Below are 13,284 nucleotides of genomic sequence, written 5' to 3'. Positions count from 1 at the left end.
CCAAGTGCAGGATGTCTTTGCTAAGAGGTACTCAGAGGTGGAATGCAGTTAATTGTAAGGCTTCAGTAAATAGGATGAACGGCATCCTAGCTTTGAGTTCCATAGGAACTTTGAGTTCCTATGAGTTCTAAGAATCTCACTTTGGAAAGACTGCTCACACCTAAACTAAGGGCAAGAAGAAAAGATTGTTATCTGTCAGGCATCTTTAACAGTTTTTTAAAAGTTTTTTTTTTTTTTAATTTCTTTTTAAAAAGTATTTATTTTTCGGCTATGCCATATGGCATGTGGGATCTTAGTTCCCTGACCAGGGATGGAATCCGCGCCCCTTGCAGTGCAAGTAAAACAGAGCAGGACCCTATAGTCCTTTCCCCACCCCCAGCTCCACCCCACCATATCCTTTGCCTGCCTTTTATCTGTGGGAAACTTTATTCAAAGAATAAATTTAATCAGAGGAATGAAAAATGCAGAAACAAAAGAAAACAGTCAAAGGAGACCAAATAATGATAATGTGGTCATTAAGCATAGTCAAGGACCTTTACGTTCCTTCTCAAGGGCTATAGGTAATATTCTGAGCCATATACTATGAGCTATCTTATAGCTACTGAAACACCAGGTAGAAGAAGTTAACTACATGATGACCAAACTATACCCATGACATAAGCTGCCACAATTCTGAGAACTAGCCTCAAAGAAATGGAAATAAACTCACCCTGGAACTGAAAATTAACTGTACATAAAACAATCAAGATGATGCTAGTCAGACCAGTGATGATCAGTCTGAAGCTGTCAGAGGTGACTACACTGTTTCTGCATTGTAGCCTCCTCCTTCCATCTATAAAAGCTGTTCCCCTCTGTCAGTGGGGGCAGTCAGCCTTTGGACAGGCGTTCATCATCCCCCAACACCAGTTGCCAGCATCTGAAATAAAGTAAACTTTCCTTTCCACCAACCTGGACTGTTTATTGGCTTTTGAGTGGCAAGCAGTTGGACTCCACATTCTTTTGGTAACAGAAGCATGGAATCTTAACCATTGGACTGCCAGGGGAGTCCCTGTGGCGCACCCTAAAGTCAAACCAGCCAGGATCTTGGAGCTGGGGTCCCTATTCTGCTACTCTGGCAAGTTCTACAACCTCTCTGTCCTGTGATTCCTGTTTTGCCTGGAGGTAATATTTCTTACATTTATTCTTCAGTATTCAACAAACATTTGTGAAGTACCTCTTAGCCTTAGGTGGAACTAAAATATTCTTTAAAAAAATTACCTGATTTAAAACAACCACCCAATTTGCAACATTTAAAAATATTAAAAATTATAACTTGTTACATCATAATGCCAGGAGCTAACCAACCATGAGAACACCCAGAAGAGAAATCACTGTCGAAACAGACATTTTTACATTAGAATAGAAGACTTGGACTCGGTACTCCCATTTATAAAGTGACTCATTAATAGTACAGGGGCTGGCATATCACTGATAATCAATAATTTGTTGAATGAATAAATACAGGCAGGGACACTGTCTGATTTACAGCTGTCTACCCAGCTCTTACTTCAGTGCCTGGCACATAAAAAGTATTTAAATGTTGGTGGAATAACAACTAATTACATTTGTTTACTTATTCTGTGATCATTTATATTGTGATTACATACAAATTTGATGAGCAAATTCAGTATTAAAACCTCAAATGCTACTCAAGAGGCCAGGATTTGGTTCTAAGCCAATGCAGTGTAACTGCAACTTTTCTACTAGAATGTAAGCTCCATGAGATGAACTTTGAGTTAGTCTTCTGTAATGTTTTAAATAAAAATACATTAGATGACTGAATGCTAACTTCCAACATCTATTCTAAAAAGAAAAATGGCAAGAAGACAGCAACAAAAAACCACTGTGGAAGAAAACCTAAGTTCCTCTGTCTGCTGTAGTAACAAGCATCTTTCATGACACCATCTTGAGACATTTTAGCTCAGAATTTCCAGTCCATGAGAAGATGGCACCATGCTTGACATCCACACAATTGGGCCAGCACCTCTGATTAATTTTTAATCCAACTTTTATGAGTTTTCTCAGTGTTAACCACAATCCAAGTGGGGGTGTATAAATTTAAAACCAAGGGGGAAAAAAAGATCTTCTTCAGGAATGAAAAATAAACGTAATCTGAAATCAATATTTATGAAGTTGTGATTAATTGACTGATGACCAAATGATTACAAAACGTCTGAAACATCTACTCAAATTTATTAGCTTTGACCAAAAAAATTAAAAAACAATCTGAACTGGGTCAATGAAAGAATAATGCATTCCTAATCAATTTTTAATAGCACTTAAGATTTTATATTTTTTTTAACTTGCTTTTAAATAATTTATCATAAAAATGAATCTGATTTAAACAAGGGGTAAAAGGTGTTCCATGGCTATTTGATGGTTTTCTTAGCAAAGAAATTCTATTATGACTGACTTTTTATTACTGAACTACTTTATTAATAATAATACATTTTGCACTTACACTAAGGCATTTAGCCAACAATCTCAAAGAGTCTAAGTGCAATCTAGGACTTAGTTTTTCTTCCACTGTTACCTGGTAATTTATTTTATCTGGGTCTTGATTTCCCCATTTGTAAAAGGAAAGGCCTGCATATAAACCCCTAAAGATCCTTCCAAGTTCTAAAAATTTATAATTCTAAGGATCTGGGGGGCTTTAGCTCATTCCAGGTATTGTATCTGATCAAACTTCTCAGGTCACAGGATGCTTCATGGGGCCATAAAGAAGTTGAGAAAGAAATTGAGCAGAAAGTTAATGAGCCATGTACTCTTGCCTATTAACATAATAGCAACACTATTTAATGATTTGGGCCATACAATGTCTGTTTAGAATATGATTTGTCAAAAAAGAGAAATGCCTTTCATGGGGCAGAGGGAAGAATGAGTTCCTGGCCTTAAAGCATTTGCATTATTTAAAGCAAAGCCTGGGGATTGACCTGGAATCAATCTGGACCTAGAGAAAGTCCTAATCAGCCTATATTGCCAACAGTATTACTCAGATATGTGTGTGTGTGTGTGTGTGTGTGTGTGTTACTTATCTACAAAGCATTAGTGAGCAGAGCAGGTATGTTATGGTATGATCCTATCTGTGCTTATACACACAGTAATATATGAAAGAAAATGTAAAGATATATTACAGAATGTTAATAGTGATTACCACACAGGATCGAGAAGTGAAGCATAAGGCTAGGGGAACTTTTGCTCATTATTTTATATATTTACAAATGGCATCATTTTCAAGATGATTCTTATTATGCTTATAATTAGCACAATGTAAAACAGTTTAGAATACTTAAGGTAGCTGGGTCTCTCATAAAGTTAGTTTGTGGCTAATGAAAATATTATGGTTTGTGGACTAGTCACTCAGTACTAGATATGAGATAAATTGAATACAATCCCAGACTTCAAGAAACTGTTGTGGGGGCAAGCACATAAACAACTATAATAAAATGCAATAAAGTTAGCACGGAAACAGCTACATGGTCAGAGCACTAGAAGGGCATTCAGAAGCTATGATGATGATGGTTAACGTGGGAAGGGCTGTTGGGAAAGGTCTAGGTTTAAACCTTCTGGGCTTCCCTGGTGGCTCACATGTAAAGAATCTGCCTGCAATGTGGGAGACCCAAGTTCAGTCCCTGGATCAGGAAGATCCCCTGGAGAAGGGAATGGCTATCCACTCCAGTGTTCTTGCCTGGAGAATTCCATGGACAGAGAAGCCTGTTGGGCTACAGTCCACGTGGTTGCAAAGAGTCAGACATGACTGAGTGACGAACATTTTCACTTTATCATTCTACTTAAAAGGCAGGTTTTTATTTTCTAAATATATTTTTGTGACAGTATTAACACCAATCATCAGGATGATTAATAAGAAGTGAACTTTCCCTAGTAGCTTTGGAAAAAAATTTTTTTTTTTAGATTATCTTCAACATATCTTCCTACTGCATAGTCTCCAGGGATCGGTGGGAAAGACAGAATAATCTCAGCCCTTCATCCCACTCAAGATTGTGGGAATGATAGGTACTAAAACACCATGATAGGTTTAAGCAAGGTGACAACAGGACAAGGAAGAATACAGTAAGATGGGGAAAAGGCAAACCTTGAATGACAATAGGTAATGACCTAGATCTTTCTCTTTCTTAAGCCTTAACCTACAGCCAGGAATATGAAAGATGCATTAGCAAAACATGTGAAGCCTAGACCCCATTGAATATGACTTCAAACAGCCAGAAAATAGCCAAACCAGATGACTTTTAGCCCAGGCTTTCTGGAAAAGTGGCCAGTTTAAACAAACAATGTGACTATTTTGCCCAGATCGCCAATTCCAAGCACACTGGGATGGTCTCCAATTCTCAGGAAATTAAGTTACTGAGCTGTTTGGAAGAATTCTGTCACTTGTGAGTCGATTTTTAACTGGAACTGCCTCCTCCAATCTCATTATGATCTGTTCTTTTTATAGAGGTGATAGTAAACATATTGACCTCATTCATCACACACACACACACACACACACACACACACACGCTACACCAATGAGGAAGCTAAGAAGCAGAGGGGTTAAACAATAGTTAAACAAATAAAAGCCCGTAGAGCCAGGAATTTGTTCAGGCTGGGATTTCTACCTTGCAGTCCAGCTGCAGAATCCCTTTCTTTTGTCCATGAGATTGCTTCTTGTAATTATACCGCTCTCCCCTGCAAAAAGAGTACTAAAAATAGTTACAGTTTTGTTTCTAAATCTCCTTGTTCACAGGTTGCACTTGTTTACATAAATTGATCACATTGGCTCTTCCTTACTTATATTGCAGTTAAACTCCAAATCTGTTATTTATACTCAAGATTTACTTAGGAACTTTTAGAGTTTTGTTTTCATTGGTAGGAAGTGCTAACTTATAGCCTCACATTCTTCTTCAGAGCTTAACAGCCTAGTGGTACATTTCATTCCCAGCCAGGCGCCTGAAATGAAGAATTAAACGCTTGTGGGACTGCTGTAGGGAGTGTGGATGGTTCACACTATTAGCAGCTTTCTCACATGTGGGTGTAAATCACAGTCCACGGCTCTGATCGTTAAGTCTCTTTCAGATAGAAACTATAGGAGAACCAACAGTGAAAGCATGTCTTCACGGAAAGCAGCGATTAATGTACCCAAAACGTTTCTGAAACAAATGAGATAATCACCCCGTGTCGTTTTTAAGATGACATTACATCATTAAAGAATGTAAAGAGAGCTGAGCGCACGAAGTTGTTTGGAAAAATTTAAACGTAGAGACAATATCTTTCCTCTTCCGTTTTTGACTGCGCCGCGTTTCCAGACTGTCAGGTTTAATCTTTAGGCGGAAAACTCTCCCCCAACTCCCCATCTTCCGGGAAAGATTCTGGGATTTCAAATCGCCTTTCCGCATCCTTCCTCTCCTCTCGCTACCATTCAAACTTTCATTTAAACTTTCAAGATCCTCGGCGCCCGTAGTAACCAGCCTTCCTTCCCGTTCTCAGGAATCCTTGCAGCTTCCCAACCGAGGAAAGTTTGTTTTCGAACTAAAAAGGAAGGAAAGGAGGAAGGGACCAGACGCCGGCGGCCGCCCGTTGGGAAAGCGCGTTTTCGTTTCCGCGGCCGGCGCGTCGTGGCCCTGCCCGGCCGCCGTAGCCGGCCTCGCGCGGCCTCAGTCGCTGAGAGAAGCCGCGGTCGGCGGGACTTCCGTGTTGGCGGGATTCTGAACGCTGCCATGGCTCAGACCGTGCAGAACGTTACATTGTCGCTCACTCTGCCCATCACATGTCACATCTGCTTGGGGAAGGTAATGGGTGATGCCTGACACGGCTCCTAATCGGGGTTGGGTGTGCAGGGGCCCTCCGGAGCCCAGGGCTGGCTGGGTGTGCGGCGGCAACGCGGCTCGAGGCGCCGGGCTGGGTGAGGACGCCGACCCCGCGTTCTCCTCTGGCCAGGGAGGCCGCGTCCCCGGGGGACAGAGGGGACGCGTCGGGACTCACGGGGTCATCTGTGCGCCTTTCGGAGGAAGATGACAGCGGCCTGGGTTGGGGAAGAAGGATGGCCTCAGCCGGGTGACTCGGCGTCGAAGGAGGCCTGGTCAGAAATGAATCCCCGCAATTGACGCCCCCCCGGTGCCACCCCATCGCGCCTGAAATCACTTTTTCTGGGAACCTCGCGACGGTTCCTTCGTCCTTTGCACGAACTAAAGTGTTTTGTTCTTGGGCCTTCGGTGCTGGCTGGGGAGGCTTTTCCATTTTCAAGATAATTTTCTTTACTTCACTCGGCCTTGAGAGTGGCCTTTGCTCTGGGTTCAAAATTTGAAAAAGTAAATAGTGAGTACCCCCGAATGACGTTTAGAATGGGAGATGTGGTCTTTAATTCCAAGAACGGATCAGCCACGAGGTAGAATACCCTCTCTCTTGTGATGCAAGAGGTGTTTGTGAAACCAGGTGGAGAAAGTTATGAGTTCTGAATTAGAAACGGAGTTTTGAAGGTTCTCATGCGTTTGTCTCCTCTCATTTCCATTTGTGCCTCCCGTTCGGTTTTTAAAAGAATATATTGTTTTACTATGTAGGTCCAAAAGAAACTTACCCCCCCCCCCCCCCGCGCCACGGTGAATTGATTATACATTTGTGGGATATGTGTGAATGTGATGTGTTTACGCCCCACCCTGAAACTGCAGCCACAGGCATAGCGTTAAGAAATACAGACTTCATGGAGCAAGCATTTGAGTGCCAGTCAGTATGATCATCTAATCGTCTGCTTTAAGTCTATGTGAATTTTCTGAGTTCAGGAAGTAGTAGGAAGTCAGGCTTGGGAGAAGCTGATAGCTCTTGATAATCCATCAGAATGAAATGCCAAGGAAATAGCAAAGATGCTGTGAGAGGATATAGAGATCGTTAGATCAGCTCTGACTGGAGAGCTTAAGAATGGCCTTTGGAGGGTTATTTGAGCTTGGCACTTTCCACTACTGCCTACCTTGGTAGCTGGGAGGAGAAGATGTTTCTGTTTGTTGCAGTCTACGTTTGGCTCCTGACCTGAAGTTCCACAAGTTAACTTCTGAGTGAATTTACTCGCAACAGTAGCCTGTTAAAAGGCTGATAAAATATCCTTGGGAAATAATTTTCACTTGGTTGTAGTTGTGTACTTTATATCTAGTTTCTATTAGTTAATAGGCAGTGTTAAAGATGTCTTCTGCCTGGTTGATTTTCCACGCCTATGCTTTCTGTGTTTTAACAAAAATGATAACTAATAGAATGTAGTGATTTGCAGATTACAGAATGCTTTTGTATGCGTTTTATTGTTTCATTTACCACTGTCACCAGTGCTATGAGAAAGGTAGGGCTGGTTTCCCCATTTTTCAGGTAAGGAAACTAAGGCATAGCGTCTCCAGCATTTGAACCTCTCTTAGCATTTGTGTCTTCAGTAAGTTACATCCAAAAACTCAGCTGATAACAGCAGACACTTTTGGTGAATTTTTCCCTCCTATACTGGTTAGCTGTATTTATCCCTAATTAGAATTAAATCTAATAACAAAAGGTTAATGATTTGTAAATAGACATTTTCTTACGTCTACTATGGAGACAAAAAGGCGCAGTTGGTTGACGCCCTGAGTACTGTATTCAGACTAAGTTCTAATCCAGGTCTTCCACTTAACTGATTCTATACAAGTTACTTAACTTATACAAGTTACTTAACGTCCCTAAGGGCAGTTTCCTTATCTGTACAGTGGGAATAATAATAGTATTAGGGCTTCCTTGGTGGCTCAGACAGTAAAGAATCCACCTACAATGCGGGAGACCTGGGTTCAGTCCCTGGGTTGAAAAGATCCGCTGGAGGATGGCATAACAACCAGTACTCTTGCCTGTAGAATCTCCGTGGACAGAGGAGCCTGGCAGGCTGCAGTCCATGGGGTCGCAAAGAGTCGGACATGGCTGAGTGACTAAACACATACATTACATAGCGTGAATCTTGACACTTATCATTTAAGAAATGTGAACCTTTGTTATGGGCACTGAGGCAGACAGACCCTCAAAAATGAGGAAACCAACCTTTTCAGTCCCTGCTCTTCCCAGTTGCTTCCTGAGGCCAGTACACTCACTTGATGAAGATTTACATTTCCAGACGAGTAGGACCTGTTTGGTCTGGAAATTGCCACAGTACATCCATTGATTTTTGTTGTCCATATTCCTGTTGCCTTTTGTGTAGTTAAAGCAAATCTGATCTCAGCCTCCCCTCCTCCACACCTGTATTTATGGGGTGCTGGAGACAGCCTTCCATCTCCCTGATACCGACATTTCTGGCTACCTCTGGAGTCTGCCTTCAAGTCCTTCCTGGCTAGGCCTCATCTTTTGCTGCTCTCGCCATTTGTTCCTTACAGAGTTAACAAGTCTTCATTTTTTATTTTTCAACAGAATTAGGGACCATTATCCCTGAAGAGTTACTGTTAAAAAAAAGAAAAAGATGCATATTACTTAAGGAAAACAGGGGTGGGAAAGACTTTGAATTTGAAGAGTTAAGATAGTTGCTGCTTGGAATGAGGGTGAAGGTGAGGAAGAATGGCAGGGAGCAGTAGTCGAGATAGCCCAAATATGTATGTGGTTAATGCTTTGCCTTTTCAATACACATGTACTTAAAATTGAAAAGTTTGAACATTTTCCATTTGCCACCCCCAGCTCTACCTTAGTCTTAAAGCTGGATTATCTCTGTTCAGTGTTTAGCAACCTTGCCAATATTGTAAGTAAGAGCTCCGTGTGACCTGGAATGGTGAAGTACACCATGTGGGACAATTCATATCTAACACTTTCTGGCCTATTCTGCTTTAATTTTTTCCCGTACCTTGGGCTAGTAGGCCAGCAAGCTGAAATGATCCAGCCCAGGATATGTTAAGTGACATTTTGGTACTGCTGCCAGAATTCTACAGACCAGTTTATCTCTAGATAATTCCAGGCTTTTATCTCTTCAATTAGGATTCAAGCTGTGAAAAGAAATTGTTGCACGTGATAGTTTTATTGACTGACTCTGCGTTTTGCCACGAGTGACAGCCAGATGTGGACTGCAGTTAGTTTTAATCAAAGGACAAAGGAGTTTCTCAAGAGAAGTGGCAAGCGACTAGACTTCTGATACCCTTTAACAGTGACATAGCATATCCAGTTATTTCTCACTTGAGTATGAATCCAGATTCGGGCACCACCCTTTAAGATAAATATACATAAACTGAAGTATTTGAAATCGGCTAGAAAGGATATGAAATTGAGGTTGGAATATAGATGGAACAGAATAGTGTTGGAGTGAACAGACATGAGAGCAAATCATTAAATAATTTCAAATATTTTTGTTTGGAAGTAAATCAAACTTTTTGTAGCTCTACTATATTAAGATTTATACTTAATATAAATGGAAACTTTCTGGCTAAAATAATCAGAAATGAAATTAGCTTTCTTAGGATGTGTCCAGTAGTAGGCTAGATTGTTTTCTACTGGGAATACTATGGGAAAGAACCCTTCTTTCAGGGAGGACTTCTTGCTTTGCTTTCTATGCATATCATTGATTTAAAAGGTTGCCAACATAGGGCTAGAGGTAACACCTTAGCAACCTAGCATTCTAACTCTTGGTGACTAAATTCATTAATCAGTGCTCATCAGGGGCGCTTGATTGGCCAGCGAGCCATTCTCCTTAGTACATTAAGTCCATGGTTGAGTCCTGATTGTCCCTCAGTTCCCAAGAGTGGATTTAAGAACCAGCCTTGTACATAATCATCCCAAGTAGTTTGCATTGAAAAAAAGCCATGTGGAGTATAAGTTCTGCTTTTTCTTCCTTATCTAGATTAAAATAAGCTTCAAGAATGCAGACACTTCCAGAAAAGTATAGCAATATTGTGTTTTCACATAGAGTATAATAAAAATTAATTCAAAAAAGTGTTGATATATTCTCGTAATTTTCAAGTTTGGCATATAATAGGTGGCATATAATTTACTTCACAAATATGATTCCAGTTTATCCTTTAAGCCTTCTGGGTAGGGATAAAGGTGGGAGAGAGGAGGTGTATTATCTTTCTTTCTAACCCAGAGCGAAGTGGAGACCCAGACCAATAGGCATTAAGTAGCTTAGTTCTCAGGATCACACAGTTTTAAAGTTCTAGTCCTAAATTCTGGCCCAGAGCCAAAGATTTCTTGCAACATAGCAAGAGCAATCCAGGAATTTTGTTTTTTAAAATTGCCAAATTTGTAAGGTTGAGAAGGTAGGCTCTTCCTACAGTCATTTATCCCTCAGCTTTGTTCTTCAGTCTTTCTGTAATAGGTCTCCTCTAGTGAAACCCATCGGAGAAGGCAATGGCACCCCACTCCAGTACTCTTGCCTGAGAAATCCCGTGGACGGAGGAGCCTGGTAGGCTACAGTCCATGGGGTCGCTAAGAGTAGGACACGACTGAGCGACTTCACTTTCACTTTTCACTTTCATGCACTGGAGAAGGAAATGGCAGCCCACTCCAGTATTCTTGCCTGGGGAATCCCAGGGACGGGAGCCTGGTAGGCTGCCATCTATGGTGTCGCAGAGAGTCGGACACGACTGACATGACTTAGCAGCAGCAGTGAAACCCATGAAGTTTTGATATTGGTGCAAGAGAAGGGAAAAGAAAGGTTAGCTCTAGTCTCTGGTAAAGGTGACTGAAGAGCAGAGAAATTGATTTTAAATGTATTTGCCAGACCAGTTGGTAAAGTTTATTTACAGCCTTTTCCCTTGCATCACCTCCATCAATACGGTATCTTTTCTGCAATCCCTGCTGATCCCAGTGTCTCGATTCTTTCAGGTGTGTTTAGTCTATTTCTTACTCCCTGATTATTATTTACTAAACTTGCTCTCAGGAAGAAAGAACTATTTCTTAATTGAAAGAGCACTCAATTTGCATGTTTAATGGTAGTCGAATGCTGGCTCTGCCACTTAGAACACGTATCATTATTTCCTTGAGTCTCAGTTTCCACTGGCTGCAAATTAATTTGATACTATCAACCCCATTAGATTGTTAGGGAAATTCATGTACATTTCCCAGACCAGCAGTTCTCAACAGGATGGGAGTGCATTTCATTCCACAGAGACCTTTAGCATTGTCCAGAGACATTTCTGATTGTCTTCAGAGCGGTGCTACTCACATCTAGTAGACAGAGCCTCAGGGTGCTGCTAGCTAAACATTCTATAATACATAGGACAGCCTTCTACAACACAAAACTTTTTGTTCCAAAATGTCAGTAGTGCCAAAATTGACAAACCCTGCCCTAGACCAATGTGTAACTCCTGTTAGGAAAGTCTAGGATAGATTTTGGCTTCCCCAGTGGCTCAGACAGTGAAGAATCTGCCTGCAGTGCCGAAGACCTGGGTTCAGTCTGTGGGTTGGGAATATCACCTGGAGGAGGGAATGGCAACCCACTTCAGTATTCTTACCTGGAGAATTACAGGGACAGGGAGCCTTGTGGACCACAGTCCATGGAGTCACAAAGAGTCAGACACAACTGAGTGACTAAGCACAGGATGGATATTAATGGACAGCACCTTTAGGCATGACTCCTTCCAGATGTTTGCTTTTTAAGAAAGGGATTTTGGTGGTAAAGTCTCTCAAAACTGAAACGTCTTCAGATAAAAGACACTACATAGTAGGATTATGTATTATTGGGCTAATATTTCTTGTACCTAGGACTGCCTCCTCAGGTCCATTCCAGTGAGAGAAGAGCCTTCTTTTCACACCTTCCTTCATCTTCTCTTTCTCCTTTTCCTCCTCCTCACCAGCTTCACCGGGCATCACCCTGGGATATCACTTCAGCATGCTTACTCCAGATGAGTTTGGAATTGTACATGCCACTTATCTTTGCCGTTGTTGTCTAGCATGTTTTTTTCAGAAGAGTGCTTACTATGTTAATGCTACAGATCTCATTTGAGAGTAAATAGGATAAAAAGTCTAATAACATAGGCAGATTGTGACTATTTTGTATCTTGAGAAGATCTTATTAAAGAAAATTATTTGTGTGTGTTTTGCTATTATATATATAATATATATATATATATATATATAATATATGCTATTATATATACTCCTCTGAGTAGAGGAGATGGGTGGACAGGAGTTGAGGGAGGGCTACATTCTTTGTATTTTGTTTTTATAGTTTATGGTCAAATAAATAACAAGTAATTTGTTCTAGTAGTTCTTTCTCATTTATTGGTTCCTGTTCTCCTAATTTAAAAATTTGTCTAGAAATCTTCATCTGATAAGTACATGATCCAAAGAAATGAACTAGTCAGCTGTTTCAAAATCCAACACAGTGGTGGCGATAATACCAGGTATTGACAGTGGAAACGACTCTCCTTTGGGTGACATTGCCAGCGGCTTTCAGCTGACAGAGCCAAGTAGTCTGCCTGTGGTTGTTCTTCTGTATCATTTTGGCAAATTAAATGGAAAGGTTAAACTTTCACTTTTTCAAAACTTGGCAGTGGCTGTTGACCTTTTGCTTCTTGAGATGCTTTTAGGAGTATTATCTCAGCCTTTCATTTTAATACATCGAAATTCACTTAAATTAATATTAGAGTGTACATTGTATAAGTTGTTGGTGGTGGACACAAAGATGAGCAGGACAGTGCCCCTGCCCCCAGAGAGCCTAAAATCTAATATGGAAAGCAGGATATAAACAATTTTTCAAGTCCAGTGAACATTAAATCAGTGCATAAGAAATGCCCTTATGAGAATTCGATAAGGATCCAATTAATTATAAAAAAAGATTAGTGAAGGCCTCACAGAGGAGATAAACTTTGATTTTCATCTCAAAAGACGGGAAGGATTTTATTTTGATTGGGTAAGTTGCAGGCCAGCAGAACATATCAAGCTAAAAAATGAGAGCCCAGTAAATAATAAATCTCTGTTCTTCATATTCTTTTTGATGAATATCAGGTGTATATCTATGTGGTTGAAGTATTGGTTTTGTCCAGTATTGAAATGGATCAAAAGAAATGGCCATTTAAGAAGCAGATTGCATTATTCTTTGGATGCTGTACTCAAAACTGTGAGTAGGGGAAAAAGTTGTTTTTCAGGAGAGCAGTGCTCTGTATTGTAGCTGGGTGGGCTCTGGCATCAGTATGAAAGGTGGACAGGAGTGAACATGTGGCAGCAAGGATGCTTGGAGGAGGTCATTGCAGTAATTGGGGTAAGAGAAGGGAAACCTGAACTCATTGAGTTGAAGATGGAAAAAGAAGGGATAGATGGTAAGTAAAAGAACATTTAGTG

General features: G+C 40.7%; 1 protein-coding gene across 2 annotated transcripts in view; it reads left to right on the top strand.

Annotated features, from left to right (window-relative positions):
• The first annotated feature begins 5,461 nt into the window (after positions 1-5,461).
• Positions 5,462-13,284, top strand: part of OBI1 (ORC ubiquitin ligase 1) — a 40,050-nt gene continuing 32,227 nt past the window's right edge. The window contains exon 1 of one of the 2 annotated variants that reach the window (XM_043892096.1): positions 5,462-5,825. In XM_043892096.1, coding sequence (XP_043748031.1) covers positions 5,754-5,825 — 72 coding nt within the window. In that variant the 5' untranslated portion in view covers positions 5,462-5,753. Of the gene's footprint in view, positions 5,826-12,873; positions 13,064-13,284 lie in introns of those variants that run through there. The other variant, XM_043892095.1, reaches the window with a different exon arrangement.

This window comes from Cervus elaphus, chromosome 30 (genome assembly GCF_910594005.1).
Source record: "Cervus elaphus chromosome 30, mCerEla1.1, whole genome shotgun sequence".
Classification (NCBI taxonomy): domain Eukaryota; kingdom Metazoa; phylum Chordata; class Mammalia; order Artiodactyla; family Cervidae; genus Cervus; species Cervus elaphus.
This window is presented reverse-complemented; position numbering and strand designations above follow the sequence as displayed.